Below are 26,877 nucleotides of genomic sequence, written 5' to 3'. Positions count from 1 at the left end.
ACCCGGAGAATCACTATGAGAGGAACGCTTGAATCTCCTGGGAGACCGTGGTCGTGGACTACGTGACCTCCTTGGGCTATGCCTAGACCTACGTGGACTCCGGCTACGAGACCTTCTCCCAGAGGACCTTGGGCTGCGTGAACGCGATTTGTGCCTCGACCCAGACTTTCTAGATCTCCGAGGGCTGACACTTTTAGACTCCGATTTATGTGATGTTGGTTCATCTTTTTTGTTTTCATTTCTAGAGCAATAAAACACAATTTATCAGATACCAGACAACATCCATGTTCCACCCCTCGATTTGATATGCACCTCCAATGCCCTTACCTTACAGAAGCTAGGACTTGAGGGTTCCAGTCAGGATACCTGTTTACAGTGTAGAAAATATCAAATTTAATTAAAGTGTTGAATAACTTCTCCCTGTATCAATCGTCTTTTGATGGCATATTATCTCCCACTGAACAGGTGCTATACACAGAAAATGCCAAAAGTGTCTTGAACTGTCAGGGTTTATCATGATACGGGCAGCTCGGGGGCTCAGTGGTTAGCACTGGTGCCTTGCAGCACTGGGGTTCGAATCCGACGAAGAACAAGATCTGCATGGAGTTCGTATGTTCTCCCCGTGTTTGTGTGGGTTTCCTCCCACACTTCAAAGACCTACTGATAGGGAACTTAGATTGTGAGCCCCATTAATGCTCAGGTCTGTAAAGCGCTGCAGAATATAGCAGCGCTATATAAGTACATAAAATAAATACGGCATTAACTGTTTTTATGGTAAAGCCAATTTGACATGGGATCCCTCAAAGAGGGATTGTATGCATCCAAATGACACAGGGGAGCAGTTACTATTATGTTAGCTGCCTTTTCGAAGACTAAAAAGGGAGATTTAGACAGGAATGAACATTCCTGCGAACATTCGTTCCCGACAATCTGGTGGTCTAAATGTGCAGCCGACGACCCAATGAATGAGTGAAACGATTGTTCGTCAGGTGAGACTGTCGTTCGTGCAAGGACAAGTTAATTTGGGTAGCAGATCATGCTGTCTAAACAGCAATCTTCTGCCCAGAAGCCATGATTCTGTGTGATAGCATTAGTGACCGCTAGTCCTCATACTGTGGAGGAGGCACTTCACCCCCACTGAACGAGCAGTGGCTGACAATAGTCTGCTCACTGGCGCCATGCAAATGCACCTTTACATTTGAGATTCAAATTGTACAGGGCACATGTAACGTATTCAGATCTTTAGCCTCTATTGGCAAAATGCAAGAGAATTTTTTCAGCAATGCACAAAAAGTTTGATCTTACTTTTGACGTAGATTCCGACAGCTTTCAATGTGGGACAAGTTATTCTGGTGTTTAATCCAGTCCTAAACAAGAGGGGAGAAGAGAACAGTTATGATGGGTCTATTGGCTTGCACTCTTGGTGATAAACAGTAACTTGGCTTAAAGGTCATGTGTTTGAGACAAAAAATTTCTGTCATCCTTTACTTGTTTTCACCGCACAGTAAGTGTGGCCATGTCCTCGGCAATGAACATCCCTCTAAACTGCAAAAGTTCTCCGCTCTGTAGGATGATGCAAAGAGGGGGGGGGGGGGTCTTTCTTTTTTTTTCCATTAAACATCCATAAATGAAAGGGTTACATTCATTTATACACAGTCGAGTCGCTTTATTCTGACCAAGTTCTACTTTTGACATCGGCAGAAAAGGAAGTCCCGTGAGGTGAGCTGGATTGGTGGGTATATAAGGTGTGCGATACACTGCCACTTTCATCCATGACAGCAAAAAAAAAAAAAAAAAAAAAAAAAAAAAAGGGGGATGTGTGCAGACAGGCTATCAGCGTTGGAAAAATGGATGATTATTGGCTTTTGGGCCAAGGGTAGCGGTATTTCTGAACCTGCACAGTGTGAACTGTTCTCGTGCTGCTGTGGTGAAAGTGTATCGTCATTGATGTCACAGGTGAACGTTGGCTACAAAGGTGCGCAAGGGTGGACGGACACTGTATAGTGGAGCAGCTCACTTCCAAAAAGGACCAGACGCATGGCTAAAACAGTTTCAGCAAACACGACTTCATATGGGGCTCCAAAGAAAAAGGGTGGTCACTGCCCCTCTGCTAACGAAGTTGCTTCAGGAGAAAAGGCTTCAACTTTCGTGACCGTATAGGAATTGGACTTCCGCTGATTGGCAGAGGGTCGCCTTCTCCGACGAGTCACGTTTTCTGCTGCTTTATGGAACGGATGGACATCAGAGCACCCTGCAGCCATTGCTGGATGAACAAAAGCTGGTGGAAGCAGCCTTACGGTCTGGGGAAGTTTTCGTGGCATTTTCCGGGCCACTCATCCATGTGGAAGGCACTCAACCGATCTGGGTCTGAATCCATCCTTGCAGTTCACGTACACACCATGGGGCAGATGGGATCTTCCAGCAAGACAATGCGATGTCACACTGCTAGAAATGTTCAACTTTGGTTGAAAGGGTGTCACGAAAACTTCCAATTACTACCCTGGCCCCTAAGTCCCTAGAATTGATCTCAATTGAGCCATCTGTGGGACCACCTCCATGGCAGTGTTCGCTCTATGAATCCCCCTGCGGCAGTTACTCTGGATATTAGCTAGTGGTCATAATAATGTGACTTGACTGTGTAACTCTCCACAACCCCCTTGAAGAAAAAATATAAAACCCGTCATGATCAGACAAGACACTGAGGGGAATTATAGACCAGCGATTTATGCCGGTCTACAATCTCACCTGCACTGCCGGAACATGAATCTAATTTATGACGGAGGTGCAGGACTAGTCATAAAGTAGAGCACTTCCAGGAGTCTGCGCTCCGAAAGTGAACCTCTTAAGCCACCTCCCTGGCCATGCCCTTCTGGGGAAAGTGGTGAGGGTGGTGTGGAAACCAAATGCTGTATTAAAAAAATATATATAATAATATGGAAAACACACAATTTTTGCTACTTTTTAATGCCAGAAAACTGGCAATAAATATGTATATCCAATTAAAAAGGATATACACATAAAATATATATAAAAAAAGTCTAATTGTGAAAACACTAGTGAAAAAATAAAACCTATACGTCAATGGTTTTACAGGCCTGTGGAAGACTAGTAACTGCTATACAGAAACCCACATTGAGGGCTTACAGTTGATATTTCCCAAATGTACCTTTTAGAATACACAGACCCCCAAATCCTGGCACAGTAGTAGTTTAATCGTCACTGTAAGTATAAGTATGGCAATAATAGTACTCTGAATCTCAGGCAAGCCACTTCTCCCAGTCTTCACAACTTCTTCCAAACACTGATGCATCTCATCGGGCCATGGCATAAAAGGTGTAGGCAGAACTTCCTTTTTGAAGGTTCTTCACAGCTTTTTTGTTCTTGAACAGCAGAGGCTGGCGTCGGCATTATTCCAATAGTCTTCACTTAACATTCCTCACCTACGTCTCACGGTATTAAATCTAAATCCCACAACGAGCGAGTTTGTGCCCCTCAAAGGGTTTAAAATTTTATATATAAGATACTGGACCTTCACAACCATCTACAATGCCTGAATGGCATAATGAAAATTCTGAAGTAGTATGTCCCTTTAAGGTAGGACTATGATGAAGTGTGTATGGTGAAGGTGGGCAGTTAATGGTCAATACACAGAAAACCACTGGATAAAGTCCAGTTAAGTTTTATATGATTGATAACTCAGCGGCCATGAACTTTAACTGCATAACAAGCATACAATAAATGTTATATACATACAAACACGAACACTCACCTTCAGGTGTCTACACTCTACGTTACACAGAGAACAGATATGAGGAAAGATCCGAGGAGAAGCAGCATAGTAATCGTTCATCATTGAAGGAGTTGGCATCTTCATTTTCTGAACTTCTTCTTTAGACGAGACTGGCGGCCACTTGTTTTTTTCAGCTGCAGGCGTTTCAGTGGGTTGCTGGTAGGTGACTTGGCTTGCGCTTGGTACGACCTGGACTGCTGCCGTCAATTCAGTTTGAACCGGAGTGACAGCATTAGGTTTGGCAGAGGCATCAGGTTGACTAGAAATCACAGGATTCTTAGCAATGATGGGCACTGAGACATTGACAGGTGCCTTAGCCCCTTTACCAACTAAAGTGTTTTTGTTGGCTCTATCAGGCTTTGAAGATGACCAATTAGGTTTGCGACTTCCAGATATCGTGGGGATTTTGTTATCCATTCCTGTCTCGGGAGTCCTCTCCGGATTTGTATTGACGACTGTCACAGTCTCTTTGGGAACCGGTGGCGTTTTTTGCTCATTTCTTGGCGAGTTGTAAGTTTGTGCAGGCGTGGCAGGGTTGTTAAACTGGTACTTGCTTAAATGTCCATAATCTATAACTTTACTTGGTACAGCTTCACTTCCAGGTCTTCTTCCAGCAGCCTGATCAGGCACAGATGTTGTTCGATTCATTTTACGCAATCTGATGTCTCTCAAGATACTCGGCATGTTCGACGGTGTCAGCTGATCGTCAGGATAGCGGCTAAGCTCTTCTAGGTCTTCATTGGATAAGCCAAAGCTTTTTAAAATACTTGAGGCGCTTTCATTTGTGTAGCGAGTCGGGGCATTTGAAGCTTCGAGTGAAGTATCACTTGGGACGGATTTCATTCCCATGTCTTGACCTACACTTCCAAATACATTCACGTTCTCTTCCCATCGTTTTTTCTTCATGCGATGTGCAGGATTCTGTAAAGGAGCTTTAGAATTCCCACCCATGCGATCTGAGGAATGTGTCAAGACCATGTTCAAAATTGTAGGAATTTCTTGACTCTGGGCTGGCATTCTTGGTTGTCCTTGGTGCACAGGGACATTTGGGCTTGCAAACCGTTGGGGCAAAGCTTGTGGAACCATGTGTCTATTAGAAGACATCTGCATAGGTGATCTGGTCGGCATCCCCTTCATTCCCATTGGGTCTGCATTTCCGCCAACAAAGGACCCAGGATTGTCCATGGGCCTCATGCCAAATGCTTGATTCTTCATTTCTGGAAGAAAACCCATTCCACTTCCCTGGTTAATGTTTGGATGGTTCATTGGATTTAGATTCATGTTGGGCTGGTTCATACTGGGCTGGTTCATATTGGGCTGGTTCATATTCATGTTGGGCTGATTGATGCCGGGTTGGTTCATGCCAGAAAGACCAATGTTTGGATGATTCATTCCAGAATGGCCCATAAGTTGGTGGTTCATGCCAGGATGGTTCATACCAGAAAGATTCATATTTGGTTGGTTCATCGGAGTCATACCCATACCAGGCATATTCATTCCAGACACATTCATACCCGACATAGTTATTCCAGGATGGCTCATAGCAGGTTGATTCATTGGACTATGGCCCATCGGCATCTGCCCAGGAAAGCCTCCACGGTTAAACATGGTGTGAGCAGTACTTAATTTCAACAAAGCCTGGTTTAACAAAGCATATATTTGGGAAGTACTGTTCGAAGAGACAGAAGTCAAATGATGAAGAGCCAACTGAGTCTTAATCTGGGCAAGCAGAAAATGAGGAAGGCTCAAGAGGACTGGACTAGAAACTCCAAAGTTCAAGGTATTCACAACTGGAGCGCAATTTTCCAAGAACAACACAAAGCTGAAATTTAAAACACAGATATTAGATTTTTCATCTTTTCAATCTTCAAACAGTGGGCACAACCAGAGATGGAAATACTGTAAAAAAATAAAAGCCCTTACACAAAGCTGACTCAACTTCTCAAGTGAGGAAGTTTTAAGCTGATTTTTTTTTTCCAGGAATGAAGGCTACATTAGACTGTATATGATAAACCAGCAAATAGTGTGCTCATGTGAAAATATGATAATCCTAAAACTTTATAGTAGCATTCTGCTGATTAGTGCAAAGGAAAAACACATGCCATAGGATTGATTTCTAAAATACATTTAAAAGATCCCTTTATTCGGTCTACAGCCCAGACTTTAATATATCGAGCAGGTTTGTACAGAGTTGGAAATGACAAAACCGGCCACCCTCAGTACTTCAGTCCCCATGACTGACTACCCGTCTATACACAGTAGGTATCTCATCTAAAGGATGGTGGGATGCAATGTGCAGCAGTTAAAAGCTCCATTTTCAAGGGCTGATGTCATCCACACGCGAACACTTAATATACAATTGGTAATTGTTTTCACTGCAAAATGCAATTTACCCCAACAGGGCTGACTGGCCCACATAAATGGGGGTTGAGGCTGTTGATTAATGGCATACAGATTTCAATTAAGATATAAAAAGGGACTATTTTCTTTTTATGAACACACACATACCTCTCTAAATCAGTCGGCTTAAAAATTCATGACCGGGAATGCTAAATATTCGTAGAAATAAGAATTTGTAGTGAAACCAAATAATGAAATATTTTCTACTATTAAATTCTCGATTTCAACGATTAATTTATCTGTACTTTACAGTTCTGCTTTAGGCCATACTCATGTAGTGAAAGTAGTGTCCTTTACTTAGCCAAAGCAGGTGCTGGCCAAGACAAGCAAGCCACGCTGGTGTAATACAGAGAATACCACCACCACCCGCCAACTGTCTGGTTACGATGGCCAGTACAGACATGCAGCCTATACAGGACGGCGTGGCACATGAGAAGCTGAATTTTCAAATAAGAGAAAAACAAAAAAAAACAGGCCCCACAGATGGTCCAGGCGTCGCTCATGGATTTAACCATTAGTAGTGAGCTGTGTTATAACCTACACTGTGCACACATCAGGGAGCCGAGGATCATTTCATTTTCGGTTGTGTAACCCCTGGAGTCCAGTTTCTGCCAGCGTCCTCCCAGTCCCACAAGGCTGTCGAGCATACATATACTGCTATTTCTAGCCAGAGGTAACTGCACGGACTAGAAAGCATCTCACATACCCGCCCTCTGACCATAGAAAACCAAGGTGTAGGGTATACAGTAATATCCCTTTAATAAGGCATGTAATAATTATTTCCAACACAATAGTCCAAGTCTAATTAAACGGGGCAAGTTATACAAGCAGACCTCGGATTGATATTGTATATTGGTCTTTACCCATAGAGTTTTATATCATTTTCTGACAACCTATAAATTCTGGTAACAGAACATGTGTTAGGTCCAATTAAGGGCTGCTAATAATCAGCATTCGGAGCCTGTCTACAGCTTGCAAAATAGTAAGAAAAATATACTTGCTTTACAAGTTTTCATACAAAACGCCGCCTTCAGGCCACAATCCTTGTTTGGTTTACAGACGTCAGACTTTTTGAAAAAATGTTGACAGGCAATATCACTAAGAGCATTAGAGAACAGGAATAAACACCCACGTAATAGATCCTGTGTCTACACTGTGGAAATACAGCCGAAGCCGGTGACAAAGAAGCTAGACTTCAGACACCATCCCGAAAAGTGATCATTACGTTTGAGCTCGGAACTATTCATCCTGTATTCTGTGATATCAGGAGGAATCCATGCAGTCTTCAGCTACCCGAGATACAAATAATGCAGGGAACTCCACTACGGCAAACAGCAGAACTAAATGCCACGCAGTTCTTGCTGGTCTCTGAGATAAACCACCAGAGGCCTTTACCTATTGAGAACAAAGCATGCTGAGCTGAGGGAAGCCTGCGCAATAAAGACTGAAAAACCCACTCATTACACAATAAGAAAGTAGCCGTCCTCAACGCCAGTCTTCGCTCATTTAAAGGGCCTTTTCACATGACCAGAAGCAAAGTAATTCGGAAACAACTTATTACAACTGTTCGCCCCCGATTCACGTCACTATGAGATCAGCAGGGGTCCGACACTCGGCCGATCAGCTGTCTGAAGAGGCGGCTGCTCTCATGGAAGCGCTGCTTCTCCAAAATTACCTTGCAGAAGCGCAGTTTAAATTACGACTGCTCCGTACCATTCACTTGCTGCATGCTGTACTGTTTCTCCCATCAAAAATAACTGATGTCTGAGAGAACTGACAAACTGAACACAACCGATGCTTTAAATAAGACTGATCATTTATATTTAATTTTTCTGTTCCTCTTATGGATTTGGACAATGGAAAGCTAAACGCAGACGTGTCACTCTACTTTAAAGGCTATGTACACCTTTGGGGGAAATTTTTATTTTATTATTACATTTATTTTCAGCTGAAAATCATTTTTTCAATTGGTATTCATAAAAAATCTGCAATCCTTTTTTGTGTACACAGATGAGATGCTGTAGTAGCAGCCTGTGGATTTTCTCTTTTCCGTCAGTTTGGGAGCCGACGGGCTCCTTATCTCTGCTCTCTGACAATATAAACACTCAAAGCCAAGTCCTTATCTTACTGATAAGAATGTGGCTTAAATAAGTGTTTATGACCTCTCAATAGAGAGGTTTATTAGATGACCAGCACAAATTGAAAGTACCAGTCACACAGTTAACCATTTGTGACAGAATGGCTCAACATTTTTTACAAAGGACAATTGAAAATATGATTTTGCCTCCAAAAGGGGTTCCCGGGAATGATTTAAAATGGCCGCCAACAACTAGCCCTAGAATATGAGCAGAACTGATTGTCACCACTTGCAGAGCTGCTGAAGAGGCAAGGCCTCACTATACTCTCGCATTTGCATATAATACACATTGGTGAGCGTTCCTGTCAGGTTGCTCAGCCATGATGGCATATCGTATGAAGGATCACATCACTACCATCTACTGAAGAACAGCGTGCATGTGTAGTGAGGCCTAAGTGAAAGCTAACAGTGCTACTCAAATACTAGGGCAGGTCACTGGCGTCCATTTTAAATCATTCCACTTATTTAAAAAAAAAAAAAAAAAAACTATCAGTTACAGATCAGAGGGTTTGCTCCATGGAGGTCTGCGTACTGAGATGACCACCAATCACCAGAAAGAGGAAAGGAGTCTCCTGGCTGTAGGAAATGGACGGGAGTCTCCAATGAGTGTCTCTAGCACCAAGGACAAGAGACTGTCCAGTGTAAGTGCTTCTATCCTCATTCAAGCAATCTCTGGGGGTCTCAGCACTTGGACTTCCACTGATTAAAAGCTTTGATATGTCACTAAGGATTGCAAAATAGTACAGGTGATAGTTACTAGATTTCTAAAGAGGTCGTTGATCCAGGGAGTTATTCCGATTACCTGACTGGAGAATGAAGAAACTTTGCTTTTTTTTGGCTTCCTCTAGATCAACTAACAGCCTTAACTGGGTGGACAGAGGGCTAACTTCCGCCTTATAAACTATGTTACTATGACAAAATTTAGTACAAGAACACCAAGCAGCAAATAAGCCGAGGACTGGGACGATCTTCCATATGTGTTTTTGTCTTCACGTAGGGGTCCTCAATTCCTCATGAGCATTGTCTGACTATGGCAGGTGTGTAAGAACATGGAGTTATTTTACCCTGAAACCTGTTGTACCATCTGCTATTAGAATAAATCAAGTTCCTGTTTGACGACATAGGCTGGTTCTTTGCGCCGTGGGATCATCTCCTTATCCTTTGGATCCTTATTTGCCTCCTCTGGGACTCCAGGCATCCCTACGTGTTAGTATCCTTGGCTGCATGACCATCAAACCTTTGGGTTTTCACAGCCTCTACTAAGCCTACACTAGAGTTGTGCCCATCACTAGCACAATCTGAAAAGGTGAGCCTCCAATTTGGAGTTATTAATATACCTTCTGTCTGACGTTATGACCCTATGGTGCGCCTGCCTCGTTTTTCTTAGAGAAACACCGCCTGTCATACCGACTATCCTCATTAGGTCATAGGAGTTTGGCAGGGGTCAGACACCCAGCACTTCCACCAATTAGATGTTTGAGGAAGCTGCAGCACTCCCTGAAGCGCTGTTGAGCACAGCAGCCTCCCGAGCACGGCACTTTTTACTGAATAGTGGCTGTGCTTGGTATTGCAGTTCAGCCCCATTTACTTGAATGAGACAGAGCTGCCCCTACACCATGTGACCGATGAATGTGATGTCACATGACCTAGAAAGTGGTCAGGTACAGAAGATAGTTGGGGGTGCTGGGAGTCATACCCCCATGATCAGATTTTAATAATGAATCCAGAGGATAGGCCATTGATATCAGAACCCCTTTAATACAAGAATTGCTGTTGTAGTCAACCATACAGCTTTCAATAGCAAAATACCAGTCTTTATGAAAGTTGTGTTCATTAGGAGTTTGTCTCATCTTCTGAAACGTTGTTTGGTCTTACACCCTGTACCATTTACATACAATGCAAAGTGTGACGTTGCAGAAATAGGATCAGTTCAGTGATTTTCTATCATCCCAGTAGACATGTCTATCTTTTGCAGCCTATAGATTTATTCTTTTGACTTTGTGATCCGACTTATACGGCTTGCGTGCAGATGATCTTCCATCTTCAAGCTTCCCATTCTCAGAACATTTAGGTTTTCCATTTCGAAGTAATTCCAGCTTACTAAACTGATAGCAAACCATTCACAAGCCAGCTCCTAATCACAAAAGTATCTGGATATACTAAGAATGTTTATACCTGCAGCCTTTATTAAGCTTACGAGCCACGGACATTATTACCAGGCCTCGGTGTTACAGACGTTAGGCAGAACAGCTTGTAGAAGGCGATCTCAGTGTGTATGGTACTCGACTACAGCTGCTTGTCTTCTTATTTTTACAAACCGTAGTGTGTAAATATAATCTAAAGAGTTCCCAATCTGAGGCCTCGTGCACAAGGCAAGGAAATGCCCAGATCTGTATGGTATCTTAACGGGTATTGTCTCAACTCAGTAAGCGCTCATGCACACGACCGTATTTTCTTACCGTGTCTGTTTCGTTTTGTTTTGTTTTTTACAGACCGTATGTGAAACCATTCACTTCAATGAGTCCGCAAAAAAAAAAAAAATTGATTACTCAGTGTGCATTCCGTATTTCCATTCTGCAAAGAAACAGAACATGTCCTATTATGGTCCGCATTACGGACAAGGATAGGACTGTTCTATCAGGGGCCAGCTGTTCCGTTTTGCAAAATATGGAATGCACACGGATGTCATCCGTATTTTTTGCAGACCGCAAAATACATTAGGTCATGTGCATGAGCCCTAACCCATGTGAAGAATGCCATGGTTGGAAAATCAGAAGTACTCAGCGGGTACACAGATTAAAATGGGTCCGGTGTTCGGGATCAACGTGAAATTAATCTTGTACATGACTGTTTGAGAAAAACACTTAAATAGTCAACAGTAACTCTTGGAAGCCAAAATCTGAGACAGGCGTAGTACAGAGAACATTTTGGGACAGTTCCTGTGAAGCGTCCACGAGCCAAGGTGCAGTTTTACCGGTCCAGGTTTTACACCCGTTTGTTACTAGCCACATGGTTTGCAGGTGAAATGATGTGCAGAACCGTGCTGGTAAAACTGCACAGTAGCCTGGCCTTAAGCTGCAAAGTGGCTGCCACATGTGAACTCCTTATTTTGGTGCCAGTTAAACCAACCCAGTTGCCAATATTAAGCATACACTAACACGTCCATCTAATAAGACATGCACTTGTCAACATTGAAATTGCAACATCAATAAGGACAATTTGTGAAATTAATGCTGTCACAAGATCGGTGGATACGTTAATGAGAAAAGGGAAACGATAGACGAAACATCTTGAATTATTCAGTATCAAGCTCCACACTCCTGGACACGCACTTACTCACCTTGGCAGCTATCAATGAGGTTGATAAAGGTCGTCTAAGGAACGTTCTGCAGCACTGAATGCACTTGTGGACACAAATCATAAAAAACTGCTGCTGGCAGCTCCCTCTGCAATCGCCCACCAATGATGTCCCAGATGTGCTCATAGAGACAAGTCCAAAGAAGCTGTAAGCCACAGTAGTATGTTTAGGCCACAAAGGCTGCTCACAGTAGCATGTGGCCTGGCTTTGTCCCTCCTGAGACTTTAGAGAAATGGCCAAACTGAACACAGAGTTGTTAGTGTACCGTAAATGAAGGCTAGAAGGGACTGGCTACCATACATCATGCCACACTATCATAATCCTGGGAGTAGGACTAGTGTGACGTTCCTTTGTGAGGACCATTTCATAGCATTGCCCATGTGGTCTCTAGAACGAATATCACTGGATGCAAGACAAAAGCCGGCCTTGTCGCTGAAGAGGACAGACCTCCATTCTAACGTCCATAAGCCACCTTGTTGCATGCCACAATGGCCTTTGAGAGCGGTGGCGTGAGGTCAGTGGAACACCTGCAGCTGGACGTTTGGCTCATATCCCAGTGTCACGTAGACACCTTCTGATGGTTTGTGTAGACCCAGATTGCTGCCCTTGGCTTGGGATGTGACAGAATGAATCCTTATGCCTCACACTTCTAATCGGACGATCCGTCCATGCAGAGGTTCTCCTCTGTGCACCTTTGCTGTCATTCCAGTTAGTCATTCTCACAACCATTGGGACACACAATATTGAATGGTGCTGACATCTCGGACTAGGTGCATAGTGATCTGCTGGAGTGATAAACCAAGGTCCCTCAGGTCAAGGATAACTGGCACGTCGACTAACGTGAGGCATTGCACAATCATCCCACGTGACTTCATTTGATTTCTGAGGTTTCATGTGGCTAAAATTAATATTTTTTGAATCTGGCTTTTATTCCCCTCCCACATACCAGTTTGGAGCTAGGTGCTGGAAAATTTGAGCATCTGCAGATCTTAGTGACATCTGCTACTTCCTCAATTTGCATAACCTTACGGCTTGTCCTTCTTGGTGTTGCAATTTCACTGTTGAGCAGTGTAGATATACCAACAGGCACTTTTTTTTTAACGAATCAGGGAAAGGGGGGGGGCGGGGGGGGGAGGGGAATCTTGCAATAGTATAAGGAGACCATGAAGTGTGTATCTGTGAGCCTTGAATGGTCAAAGTTTTCACATAGCTTTGCATAAATCAATAGTCCAAGAAATCATAAAAAGCTTTGTAATATCTCTTATCACAGAGAAATGTCTAATTCTTGTTACCTCCATCTACCAGATCTAAAACTGTAAGGCTCCTTTCACACGGGCGAGTATTCCGCGCGGATGCGATGCGCGAGTTGAACGCATTGCACCCGCACTGAATACCGACCCATTTATTTCTATGGGGCTGTTCACATGAGGGGTGATTTTCACGCATCACTTGTGCGTTGCATGAAAATCGCAGCATGCTCCATATTCAGCGTTTTTCACGTAACGCAGGCCCCATAGAAATGAATAGGGTTGCGTGAAAATTGCAAGCATCCGCAAGCAAGTGCGGTGCGATTTTCACGCACGGTTACTAGGAGATGATCGGGATGGAGACCCGATCATTATTATTATTATCCATTATAACATGGTTATAATACAGAATGCATAGTACAATAGCACTGGAGGGGTAAAAAATAATAATTTAACTCACCTTAGTCCACTTGATCGCTAAGCCCGGCATCTCCTTCTGTCTTCATCTTAGCTCTGTGCAGCAACAGGACCTGTGGTGACGTCACTCCGTTCATCACATGATCCATCACCACGGTAAAAGATCATGTGATGACCGGAGTGGCAGCCTCCTCCTGCCGCTGCCGAGCCAGCACGTCCCCAGGTGTATAATATCCGCTGCCATCCCCCCACTAATCAGCTGGGAGCAGCGCCACCACCGACCGGAAGAGAAGATGGGACACGACTCCGCCACCGCTGATCTGGGCCATGAGGTATCGGCGACATTTGCACGAGTACAAGTACTCGTGCAAATGTCCGGTATCGGCCCCGATACTGGTATCGGTACATCCCTAGTTTTATCCTAATGCATTCTGAATAGAGAGCAATCCGTTCAGTATGCATCAGTTCAGTCCCTCTTACTGTATTTGACCGGAGAAAATACTGCAGTATGCTGCAGTTTTCTCTCCGGCCAAAAATCCTGAACACTTGCTGGAATGCCGGATCCAGCATTCATTTCCATTGAAATGTATTAGTGCCGGATCCGGCATGCGCAGACCTTTAAATCTGTGAAAAAACGAAATACTGGATCTGTTTTTCCGGATGACACCGGAGAGACGGATCCGGTTTTGCAATACATTTGTCAGACGGATCCGCCTGACAAATGCATCCGTTTACATGCGGATTTGCCAGCGACTGAACTGCCTGCCGGAATCCTCTGACGCAAGTGTGAAAGTAGCCTAACCTAAACATTCAGCAAGCAGAGGGGAAAACTGCAACAACAAAAAAAAAGCCAGATACAAGCCATTTGCCAAAAAAGTATTATTCCTCACGTACACACTGTACTATTGATTAATGCAAAGATTGTTGAAAGGTTAGGTATGTTTTACTAAGTATTTGAAACGAAAAAAAATAATTCTCTAATAAAAACAGATTGCCGCATACTACGGATTCCCATGATATGCATATTAACAACATCCACAATATCTGGAAATCTAGCACCATTCAGGTAACACGGTGTATCTGTGGGCAGAACTTGTTCCTCTCTTGGTTGGCAGCTGCTAATCTATTTGCTCACCTCGTCAATACACTCTGTTATATAAGCTGGCACAAGAGGACTCTTCCCCTAAGTAATCACTTCTCTGGATTACTGCACATTGGACAGGAGCAGCCACCCAGAGGTAACCGGCAAATGCTTTAAGTATCAACCATATGACGCCAGACTAACCGATAATACATATTAGACGGAGCGGCTATCATTTCAGTTTTCATGTCACTGTTCGATATGTGAGATTGTCACATGTAATGCAGATCAGAGAAATCTGCCTGAGCGATTAGTGTTCATCCTCACCACATCCCTCGTCAGCAGGGAAAAGGCTTCAGTGACGAAAGAGCAATGATCACAATAACGAACAAACAGCAAAAACATTTCATCGTTCTTCTGTGCAAGGCTGCAGGTTAACAAGCAGGTGATTGCCGGGAGGGAAGCGTTCCGTCCCTGCAATCGCCTGCTCGTTAGAGGAGACGGCTGCTATTACATGCAGAAATCTCCTCCACAGTATGGAGGCGAGCAATCGCTAATGCCATCACTTGTCCTCATACAGAATCACTTTTTGACGACTGATCTGACGCTGGCAAACAATGATTTTTAAACCAGTTGAAAAACTCTGATTGCTCGATGAACAAGCGTTTGCTCGTTCATCGGTGGCAGTATTACACTGCCAGATCACCACTAAAGACCGTTCATACAAACGCTTGTTAGTGATGATCTGCCAGTGTAACAAGGCCCTAAAGCTGGTATTAGACCAGTAGATGCGGCTGATAATCGCCTGCTTGTAAGCAGAGAAGAGTGGCGCTATCACATGCAGTGATCTCCTCCACAGTATGGGGTCACTAATACCATCACTCATCCCCGTACTGAATCATTATTTGCCAAGAGCAGAGCGTGACTGGCCAGCAAGCGATGATTTTTAAGCATTCCTAAAGATTGTGATTGGAAGATGAACAAGCGTTTGCTCCTTCCTCAGCAGCACTTTTATGGCTGTATTACACTGGCAGATCATTGCTCAACGAGGTTCACTACAAATGCTCGTTAGCGATTATCTGCCCGACTATCCACAGGTGTAATACAGCCTTAGGGCTCATGTACACGACTGTATGCCGTCCGAGACATGAGGTCCGTGAGCAGGCCATGTGTCCCAGAGCGGCATACATCGTGCGCACAGCATCATAGGTCACCATGATGCTGCGCGCATAGGGCCGCCCGCGGGGCTATTGTCCCACACTCATAAGACCGCAAAACCAAACCCGGCATTAATGCATTTCAATGTACCATTCCGGCAAGTGTTCCGAAATTTTGGACAGAGAAAATACGGCAGCATGCTGAGGTACTTTCTCCGTCCAAAAACCGTACAGTGACTGAACTGAAGACACCCTGATGCATACCGAACGGATTGCTCTCCATTCAGAATGCATTAGGATAAAACTGATCAGTTTTGTTCTGGTATTGAGCCCCTAGGACGGAACTCAACTTTACCGGAAAAGAAAAATGCTAGTGTAAAAGTAGCCTTAGGCCTCATGCACACGGCCATGCTCATATGGCAGTCTACAATATAGGCGCCCCAGCCATTTGTGCACCGAATCACAGATGCGGATCACTTGAATGGGTCCACAATCCGGAAGGTGTGGAACGAAGGCACGGAACCCGGCTGAAACTACGGAGTACTTCCGTAGAGTTTCTCTCCGAAAAAAAAAAATATATATACTAAATTTTATATCAGTCACTTGTGTTTGATATGAACTAAACTACTTCCTGAGCATGTTACAATTCAGTTGCGCCGCTCTGTCATCTTCCCGGTCTGCAGCAGTATATGGAACAACACCACCGCAGCCACACAATAGGTTCAGAGGACAGAGGATCAGCAGGTGGTCAGAGCTAGGCTCCTACCAACATGAATGCTAGCCCACGGGAAGGTTATTATCCACATAGGGATATGAAACATGCTGGAGTTGTTTCACATTATATGAATTTTATTTAATAAAGGGTCACTCACTGGCTTTTAGAAAAATTATGTGTCAGACGTATCAAAGGTTTTGATCGGTGGAGATCCGAGTGCTGACACCACCACCGATGGTTGGAACAAGGAGACAAGTGACTGCGTATTGTGCTCTCTCTTCAGTCTATGGCAGCGAGCGTAATACACAAGCTCTTCTGTGTCCTCATTCTAGCAATCGATGGGGGTCTTAGCGCTTAGACCCTCGCTGACCAAAGCTGTTCATATGACATAGGCTTGTAAATACAGCCTTGGATACGGAAACAAAAAAAAAAAAAGTTTTACCTCGGGTGGCCCAAAGCTATCCATGGTGATCGACTCCCTCTGAAGTGTACCCGTCACCAACTCTTGGGGTGTGATTTGCATCACCTTATAATTAGAGATGAGCGAATTTCATATTTTGACATTCGTTCATGCTTCGTTTGGTGGTAAAAGCAGAAAGGCGTTATGTATTCCGTTACCACGGACCATAACGCAATTCTATGACAGATTGCATAACAGAATGCCTTTAGAGGCATGCCGTTATTTATTACATCATAATAGAAGTCTATGGGCTGCATAACAGATCTGTCCGATTTCCGTTATGTAGGGGAGTCCTCTCCTGCATAACGGAAACAGGACAGATCCGTTATGCAGTCCTTAGACTTCTATTATGATGGAATAAATAACGGCATGCCTCTAAAGGCATTCTGTTATGCAATCTGTCATAGAATTGCGTTATGGTCCGTGGTAACGGAATACATAACGCCTTTCTGCTTTTACCACCAAACGAAGCATGAACGAATGTCAAAATATGAAATGTGCTCATCTCTAGTTATGATATTTACCCTTGTGCAATTCAGTTCCATGAACATGTTTATTATCCCTTTATATTTTGAATGATTCTGAAGAGTTGACTCTTGAATAAATCAGCACACGACGCAGATTATGTGTGGAAAAACCTTGGCGTCATACAGTCCCAGCCAAGTGTATGAGATCAGGCAACTCTCTTTCTTAGGCCCTGAGATCGTCCTGCTGTGGGGATTATGAAATCTGCAGCGTGTCAATGGTTTGTTACGTAGAGTGGCTTTCTCCATGGACTTCAATGGGGCTTTTAACATACATAAAACCGGTGAAATAGTTTTAGATTCGTGTGCGGTTTTGGGCTGGATTTTAACCGGATGCAGTTTTTGCTACAGGACAAACACACCGTAAAGGCTGGAGCGCCAGAAATGGCTGTAGACCATGAGAATCCGTACAGCAGGCGTCATGAGCAGCTACTTAAAGATGTAGATCTTCAGGATACGTCATCAATATCTTAGGAGCGGCTGGGTTCCTGGCGCCCTCATGATCAGCTGATAGAAGAGACCACAGTGCTGCGCGGAGTGGCGGCCTGCTCACAGCGCTTGATATTACAGACCAGGCCCACTCACTTGAAAGGGATTGAGCTACAACGAGACAGAGGTGGCCTAGGAAGAGCTCACAGCACGTGGCCTCTCCAGACAGCTGATCATAAGGGGTGTCCTCCATCAGATACTGAGGATGGTCATCAATACACGAGTTCTGTAAAGTCCCGTTAAAGGGATTGTCCAACTGCCTATACTTTTATGTAAGTAGGGCATGACCTGTTGAGGGAAGCCTACATAGTGGGTCTTCACCGAGCTTCAGTCCCCACATGCAAAGGTCTGCCAAAGGATGGGGTCACAGGTGTTGCGGAGGTGACGTGTCTCCAAGCAAACAGAGCATCGGGAAGCAAGTAAATGTGGATTTACACATCCCGACCGAGCAGGCCAGTCCCCCTGATAACTGCCTGCTTGTCAGTGAAGACCCATCACTCCACTGGTCAGCGACGAGCTCCTCCTTGTACAGATTCATTGCTTCTGGGCAGCAGATCCCTGTTCACACAGTACGATGAGTTAAAAGACTTTATAATTGATGACCTAGCCTCAGTATCAGTGGGGGTCTGACACCTGGGACCCCCACAATCGGCAGATTGAGACGACATCAGCCGCGGCCTTCTTCCTGCTTACCAGGCACAGCGCTGTATAGTGGCCGCGATTGGTATCACGCTCAGACTCCTTTACTTCTATGGGTCTGAGCTGCGCCAAGGCCATGTGACCGATGAACAGGAAGTCATATGCTCTAGTTAAAAGGCGACGTGCTAATGTCAGCTGAACATAACTATGACTTATATCGCCCTGCCTGCCGCCGCTCGCGCTAAATAGCGACTTATAATACGCAAATGAGCCTCTAGGTGCTAGTGAGGCTCTACTTGGTCACTGGTGATCGGGAGCGCGTTTACACCGCACTATTACCGCTCGTTCCCGGTGACCGACCCGGCAAAAATGTGGCGCAAACCCGCCGTAAGTATGCGTCCCTCCACAGGTTCTGCTGGGGGAGACTTGCTCAGCCATTGTGTACGTTACCGGAGAGGCAGTGGTCACCTGGAAGTATACATCTACCACATATGCCCCCTGCGACCGGCGGGGAGGTCACACGACGCAGCGCGGTTTGCACTGCACCGGCAGGTGGACAACACAAGTTCATTGTGCAGCTATTAACCATTGAGTGACCACAGGGTCCACCACGGGCGACGATCGGCCACCTGCTTGGCTGCAGCAGCAAAACCAAACACTAGTCTGAAAAATTGCGAAAAAAATAAATAAATGGTGTAAAATAGTGTCCAACGTGACAAGGAAGGGTTAACCCTTAAGTCACTGCAGGTCTGACAACCAAAGAGGTCGTCCAGAAGCATGATGGGAAATATTAACCCCATGCGCCCCCGGCTGCAGACACAGAGTGATTGCGACACAGGTCCGCGGCCCTCACTACAGCTCAGGCCGCCATCTTGTCCCCTTTCACACACGCAGTAGATTCGCCCCCCGGCACGGCAGCTGGGCTTCCGCTTACCTGCGCCCCTTATCCCTTGCTTCTCCTCCGCTGCACGTCGTCGCCGCCGTCCAGGGCCGGCCTTCTCCACAGGGCACCGTGCGACCTTTCTCACCGAGTAAACGCGGAGACTTCTCCTCAGCGCTCCAACGCCGTCCTTTCGTCTCCCGTGACGTGCGCGCGGCCGTGGCTCAGTCGCCGTGACGTCACCTCGCGTGCGCGCCTCCCCCCGCCTCCTTCTACTTCGACGTTTGTGGCGCCAGTTGTTTCCTCAGGCAGTTTGGGCGGGAAACTGCAGCTGAGGTATATGGCTGATGGGTGTCTGCGCAACCCCGTGTATGAGCCTGATATAGCAGTAGTATTATCTGCAATGTCCTTTTCATTCTCTTTGGTGCTAAAGGTAAATTTCAATATTTAAGCCGAGTTTACGTTAGCTGTGGAAAATTAAAGGCGGAATCTGGTTGCTATGGGCAACTAAGCCAGTTTTACTTTACACCAGTTTGATAAAATGACCCCCATGTGTGAGCTCTATGGTTACCTGAAGTGGTGTACTAGACTATTCGTCTATACAGTGCCATATGCCGTAAGTATATGACTGACAGAAATGTCAGCTGTGAACGAAGGGTTGGGGTGATCATGGCTGAAAGAGCTTAAAGGGGTGGTTTCAAGTCAGCAAATAGCATGTATCCTGTAGACCGGGGTGCACAACTTTTTTGGGTCTGGGGGCCGCATTATCACACTCTATTTCAAGGGGCCGTAAAAAAATAAAATAAAATTAATCAGTGCTCGTCAATGTTTCCTCATTCAGTTCTATTGATTATCGGTAGCACATTCCGGATTATACAGGGAGATGTGCTGACGATTATCTTACATGTTTCATCTTGATAAAATATATCGGCTGATCAGCGCATGATTATACCGGACAGATACCAGGAATGAGCGTATCTATGAAGACTTGTTTCCCGTAATTGTCCTCAATATCGTGCAGTGCATAGGAACTTAGAGATTTCCCGATAACACGTTCCCGCAGCATGGAGCTGGCACAGAACATTCATATTGCTCCCTGCAATCCACTGCCTCCATCTTCTGGTTCCGGTGTTCTGCCAGATTTCTATACTTTGCCAGAACGCTATACCGGAAATGACACGGCCGCACAGGAATCAGCGTAGGAGGGTGTGTGCGGCGCTGCGCAGGCACACATCCACTGGATTAGCACAAATCATAAGGAGCAGTTTATCCTTACCGCAGAGCTGAGTGCAGAATATTGAGGTCACCACATAGCAGAGCTGAGTGCGGGATATTACCCCAATATCCAGCACTCAGCTCTGCGGTGTCCCCCATTATACCGCACACAGCTCTGCTATGTGGTGACCTCGATATTCTGCACTCAGCTCTGCGGTAAGGATGAACTGCTCGTTATGATTTGTGCGTGCATGCACACTCAGGGGTAGGGAGATCTGATGGAACATTTTGCGTTGGAAAATCTACCTACCCCTAAGTGCGCACACGCGGTGTACGGTTTCGCACATGAAGTCCTTCTCCCGCGGCGCTGCTATGATTTTTTGCTAATCCAGTGGATGTATGCTTGCGCAGCACCGCACACGCCCTCCTCTGCTGATTCCTGTGCAGCCGCGTCACTTCCGGTATAGCGTTCTGGCAAGGTATAGAAATCTGGCAGAACACCGGCGCTGTCTCCATCCGGTTGGCTATGGGTACAGTCACTTGCACCGCTCCAGCCAATGACTGGCTTCAGTGGTGATGTGGCCACAAGCAGCGTTTCACTGCTGAAACCAGTCATTTGCTGGAGAGGTGCTTCGGGACCGAAAGATGGAGACAGCAAGAGCAGCAAAGTAAGAATTAAAGATGAGAGAATCGACTTCGAATGGTACCTCCGAGCCTACCCGAGTTCGGGAAATGTTTTTTTACAGTACAAATTAGTTTATTAAGTTATTGTGCAAAGTAATAGCGTCGGCTCATGGGAACCAATACATTCTAATACTGTACAGAGTGCTCGCTCCGTACAGTAGTCAAACAAAGTATTATGCAAAATGTTTCATCTGAAGTCGATTTGCTTATCTCTAGTAGGAATCTTCTGTTTTAGGCCTCATGCATCGACCGTTGTTTTGGTCTGCATCCGAGCCTCAGTTTTTGCGTCTCGGATGTGTACCCATTCACTTCAATGGGGTCGCAAAAGATGCGGATAGCACTCCAAGTGCTGTCCGCATCCGTTGCTCCGTTCCGTAGCCCCGCAAAAAAAAATAACATGTCCTATTTTTGTCCGTTTTGCGCACAAGAATAGGCATTTCTACAATGGGCCGCCCGTTCCATTCCGCAAATTGCAGAAGGCACACGGGCGGCTTCCGTGTTTTTACGGAATCGTAATGGTCGTGTGGATGAGGCTTTAGGGACCATGCTACAGGAACTTGTTAAAAATCATTTTTACACCCTCAACCCCTGGCAGACTAGACAACTTACACACTTCCTGTCTACACTTCCTCCTGCTACTACATACGTCCGTGCCAAGACAGATTTTGAGGCCCTCTGTGAACAGTCTGGAGTGACTAGACGTACCCTTTCCCGCACATATAGTTTGCTAACATCTCCCCCGGACCAACCTCCCCCCAATTTTGTCTCCCAATGGGAAACTGACTTAGAAATCACTCTTTCTTCAGAACAGCGGTTGAGATTATACACATGCATTCACAAATCATCTATGGCCAGCAATGTTCAGGAGGCGGGTTTCAAACTCTTGTCACGTTGGTACAGGGTCCCAACTAGACTCAACTCCATCTTCCCATCTACCTCGCCCATATGCTGGCGTTGTGGCTCTGAGAGGGGTACATTATTACATGTATTCTGGTCTTGTCCCCTTCTCTCGGCTTTCTGGGATTCTGTGTGGGGGATCACATCGAAGTTTACTACATACACCCTCCCGAAGACGCCGGCCTTTTTCCTGCTCCATCAGTGCGAGATTCCTCTGGCATCCTACAACAAATCTGTGGTAAGGCATTTGGTAAACGCAGCGAGAGCTTGCATCCCATGCCTATGGAGGCAGTCTTCTGCTCCCTCCATATCAATGTGGATCAGTAGAGTCCAGGAGATTATGAGAATGGAGGATCTCACTTCTTCTCTGAGGCACACTGAGAAAAGGTTCTCCAAAACGTGGAGTCACTGGTTGATCTTTTATGATTCGGCTGATTGTAAGGCTCTACTGGCACCTGAGTGAGAGTACAGGTTTGTGAATGCTGTCCCCCCTTTCCTTTACCCCTCCTCCCCTTTCTCCCTCTTCCCTCCCCAGTCTCCCCCTCTCCGTGTCTACATTAGGTTTGTATTCGGTTTGCATAATGCTGTTCCACAGTCGATTGTGGTTTTCCCGAGTAGGGTTTTTAATTATATGACCCATTGATTGTCCTTTATTTTACCTATGCTGTGTTACTGAGATGTATTCAATATCAGTCTCATTGCTTGTCATGCTTTGAGGTCATTTATTTTTCCTATGCTTTGATGCTGGGATGTTTTCAACATCAGTCTTATTGCTTGTCATACTTTACTCTATTGAAAATTGAAAAATTTAAATAAAGAATTTACAAAAAAAAAAAAACATTTTTACTGGGAAACTCCTTTAAAGGGGTTGTCCAGGTTCAGAGCTGAACCTGGACATCCCTCCATTTTCACCCCGGCAGCCCCCCTGACATGAGCATCGGAGCAGTTCATGCTCCGATGCTCTCCTTTGCCCTGCGCTAAATCGCGCAGGGCAAAGGCATTTTTCTGAGTTCCGGTGACATACCGGGCTCTCTATGGGGCTGACAGGCAGCCCGGTGACGTCACCGGCACTGATGGGCGGGATTTGGCTCTGCCCTAGCCAGTAAAACGGCTAGGGCAGAGCTAAAGCCCGCCCCTCAGAGCCGGTGACGTCACCGAACACACTGCTGGGCGGAAGTTACCGCCCGGCAGTGTGTTATTGAAAACACAAGAGCCTGCGCGATCTAGCGCAGGGCACGGGAGCGCATCGGCGCATGAGATGCTCCGATGCCAGGCTCAGGAGGGCTGCCGGGGTGAAAATAAGGGTATGTCCGGGTTCAGCTCTGAACCCGGACAACCCCTTTAAGTGGCGACTAGAGTTGAGTGGACACCTGGATGTTCGGGTTTGGCCGAACTTCACAAAAAAGTTCGAGTTCGGGACCCGAACTTGATCCCGAACCCCATTGAAGTAAATGGGGACCCGAACTTTTGAGCACTAAAATGGCTGTAAAAATGTCATGGAAAGGGCTAGAGGGCTGCAAATGGCAGCAAAATGTGGTTAAGAGCATGGCAAGTGCTCTGCAAACAAAAGTGAATAGTGAAATGACTTTAAATAACATAAAATACGTAAAAATAAAAAATAATAATTGTGATCTAGGAGGACGAGGTCCATATGGAGTAGGAGGTTGAGGAGGCGGTGTAGGTGGAAGTTTGTGTAGGAGTGTGCAAACATACTGCCCCACCATGTCGCACGTCCCCGTGATGTTCACGATCCAATTGGATATCTGCTCTATAAACTTTCGATGTTCTTTTTTGCGCCTACCATGGTGATCACGGTTATCGGCGAATCAGGGTTCCACCCCGGAGAGGGAGCGTGAGAAAGAGATACCACATCCAAGGGAGGTCAATGGCTGCAATCGGATGAAGCGGAAATGTGGGAGAAGCTATTAAAACAAGAATTTTGAGGAAATTAGGAGGCGCGTGGCAATTACCCACTTCTGACTCGGCGAGGTATTGACGATAAATAACAATACAGGACTCTTAAGATGCCCTGTTATTGGAATGATTAATAAAAAATTATAGGGAATGTCACTGGGGTATTTTGGATTTGAAAATGTTAGCCAGGAAAGGCCCTGCTGCCGCTTTGTTGACTCTAGATAACTTCTGACTGATCGCACTTCCCTGTGACGTCCACCATCCATTTGGATATCTTCTCTATCAACTTTCGATGTTCTTTTTCTGAGCCTACCATGTTGATCACTGTTATCGGCGAATCAGGGTTCCACGCCGGAGAGGAAGCGTGAGAAGGAGAGACCACATCCAAAGGAGATAAATGGTTTAATTTTTTTTTTTTTTGATTGAGCGAAAATGTGGGAAAAGCTGTTAAAGCGCAAATGTGGGACAACTTTTTAAAGTTTAAGCATTGAATGAAAGGGGGTAGCGCGCATCAATTAAAGGGACTCTGTCACCACTTTCTAACCCCCCCTTTTAAAACTATTGTTCTCTCCATGCCGCCCTTGTGATTACAAAGGTGTTGTTATAACATAAATTCGCCGTCTCGTTTTGATAAAAATACCTTTTATGTAACCTGTCAATCTCTTTGGATAAGGTGCCCAGGGCGTTTCTGAGGGTCTGAATCTGCCGCCCGCCGCCGCCGTTGGTGCCCAGCTCCTCCCCTGATCCTTTCAGCGCCGTCTGAATGTAAAGAAATCCGCCTCCGGCTCTCGCTCAGTCAGTGCCCCCTCCTCCTTTTCAAAGATCGCGCGCGTGCGCACAGGCCTGTGCCTGATGCGCCGGTGCGGACATTTAGAATCAGCCGCGCGCGCACTTCGCTCAATGAGGCTGATTCTAAATGTCCGCACCGGCGCATCAGGCACAGGCCTGTGCGCACGCGCGCGATCTTTGAAAAGGAGGAGGGGGCACTGAGCGAGAGCCGGATTTCTTTACATTCAGGCGGCGCTGAAAGGATCAGGGGAGGAGCTGGGCACCAACGGCGGCGGGCGGCAGCTTCAGACCCTCAGAAACGCCCTGGGCACCTTATCCAAAGAGATTGACAGGTTACATAAAAGGTATTTTTATCAAAACGAGAAAGCGAATTTATGTTATAACAACACCTTTGTAATCACAAGGGCGGCATGGAGAGAACAATAGTTTTAAAAGGGGGGGTTAGAAAGTGGTGACAGAGTCCCTTTAAAGAAGAATTTCAGAAATTTTATTCCCCGTCACCTATGCAGAGCAGGGGTTTATTCACGTCCAAAGTTGTAAAATGTCAACCCAAGAATGCAACAGAAAAATTACAGGAATTTATTAACCTGTCTACTTGGTAGAGCAGGGGTCTGTGACAGAAAAGTATTGTCACCCGAAAATGTAAAAGAAAAATTATTGGAATTTATTAAGCTGTCAACTAGGTAGAGGAGGAGTATATTACACCCAAAAATTGGTGAATTTCACCCAAAAATGTAACTGACAATTTATTTATTTTTTAACCTGTCTACTTGGTACATCACACCCAAAATAGGTGAATTTCACCAGAAAATGTAACAAAGTAGTGAAATGACATAAATTAAAATGCGTACAAATAAAAAAAATTGATTTATGAGGTGGAGGTCCATATGGAGTAGGAGTTTGAGGAGGTGGTGGACGTAGTGGTGTAGGTGTAAGCAGCGTTGGAGGACGAGGTAGCCAACACTGGTTTTTGGTTTCAATTTTATTTTTATTTTTTAATTAGGGTACACTCCAAAAGAGTGTGAAATATCCAAAATACAAGAATGAGCAATTGCGCTGTAGTATAACAATGGCTGGTTAAGGCCGAAATGCATGTCTATTCTGCACAAGGTACGGACAATACCTGTGGGATCCATGCCTGGTTCATTTTAATGAACGTGAGCTTGTCCACATTGGCTGTAGACAGAAGGCTGCGCTTGTCTGTGATGACGCCCCCTGCAGTGCTAAACACTAGTGATGAGCGGCAGGTGCCATATTCGATTTCGACGAAATCGAATATTCGTCATTATTCTAGTTATCGCAATTAATATGCGATTTAAATAATTGCGTATTACGATTTTAACTTAAAGGCTACTCTCCTATTAAAATAGCAATGCGATTAATTCAAGTTATAATAATCGAATTTAGATTTCAACTTAGCACTGCTATATTCCATATTCGTTAATTCTAGCCTAATATGGAATATAGCAGTGCTAAGCTGAAATCGAAATTCGATTAATTCAAGTTATAATAATCGAATTGCGATTTCAACTTGGTCCTGGTTTACTATGGTTGGCTTGGTAGAATTTGCGAATATGACAAATATATTCGTTATATTCCACAAAGCGAATATAACGAATGTATTCGTCATATTCCACAAAACGAAGATAACAAAGTATTCTGCATCTTCGTTTTAGCTACCTATTCATCAACTTCGCTAATTCTAGCAATCATATAGGAAAGTTTACTATAGAGACAGCTAAGTTTAATTCGCTATGCGATTATATTACTTAGCTTTTTTTAAAAATAAATAGAATAATTATAATACCTGATAATTATTATAATTATTCTATTTATAAAAATAAAAGCAAAGTAATATAATCGCATAGCGAATTAAACTTAGCTGTCTCTATAGTAAACTTTCCTATATGATTGCTAGAATTAGCAAAGTTGATGAATAGGTACCAGTAGCTAAAACGAAGATGCAGAATACTTCGTTATCTTCGTTTTGTGGAATATGACGAATAAATTTGTTATATTCGTTTTGTGGAAAATAACAAATATATGGCGATTTTAACTTAGCACTGCTATATTCTATATTAGGC

At 44.8% G+C, this 26,877-nt stretch overlaps 1 protein-coding gene across 4 annotated transcripts in view; it reads right to left on the bottom strand.

Moving 5' to 3' along the window:
• The window catches only part of ZNF638 (zinc finger protein 638), a 178,033-nt gene that overhangs the window by 21,069 nt on the left and 130,087 nt on the right, over window positions 1-26,877 (bottom strand). For 2 of the 4 annotated variants that reach the window (XM_044294623.1, XM_044294605.1), the window contains exons 2-5: window positions 3,770-5,612; window positions 1,306-1,367; window positions 328-366; window positions 3-241 (exon numbers count right to left, since the gene is read on the bottom strand). In XM_044294623.1, coding sequence (XP_044150558.1) covers window positions 3-241; window positions 328-366; window positions 1,306-1,367; window positions 3,770-5,612 — 2,183 coding nt within the window. Of the gene's footprint in view, window positions 1-2; window positions 242-327; window positions 367-1,305; window positions 1,368-3,769; window positions 5,613-19,348; window positions 19,518-26,877 lie in introns of those variants that run through there. The other 2 variants (XM_044294632.1, XM_044294614.1) reach the window with 2 other exon arrangements.

Source organism: Bufo gargarizans, chromosome 1 (genome assembly GCF_014858855.1).
Source record: "Bufo gargarizans isolate SCDJY-AF-19 chromosome 1, ASM1485885v1, whole genome shotgun sequence".
Classification (NCBI taxonomy): domain Eukaryota; kingdom Metazoa; phylum Chordata; class Amphibia; order Anura; family Bufonidae; genus Bufo; species Bufo gargarizans.
The sequence above is the reverse complement of the archived record's forward strand: the minus strand, read 5'-3'. Positions and strand labels throughout refer to the sequence as shown.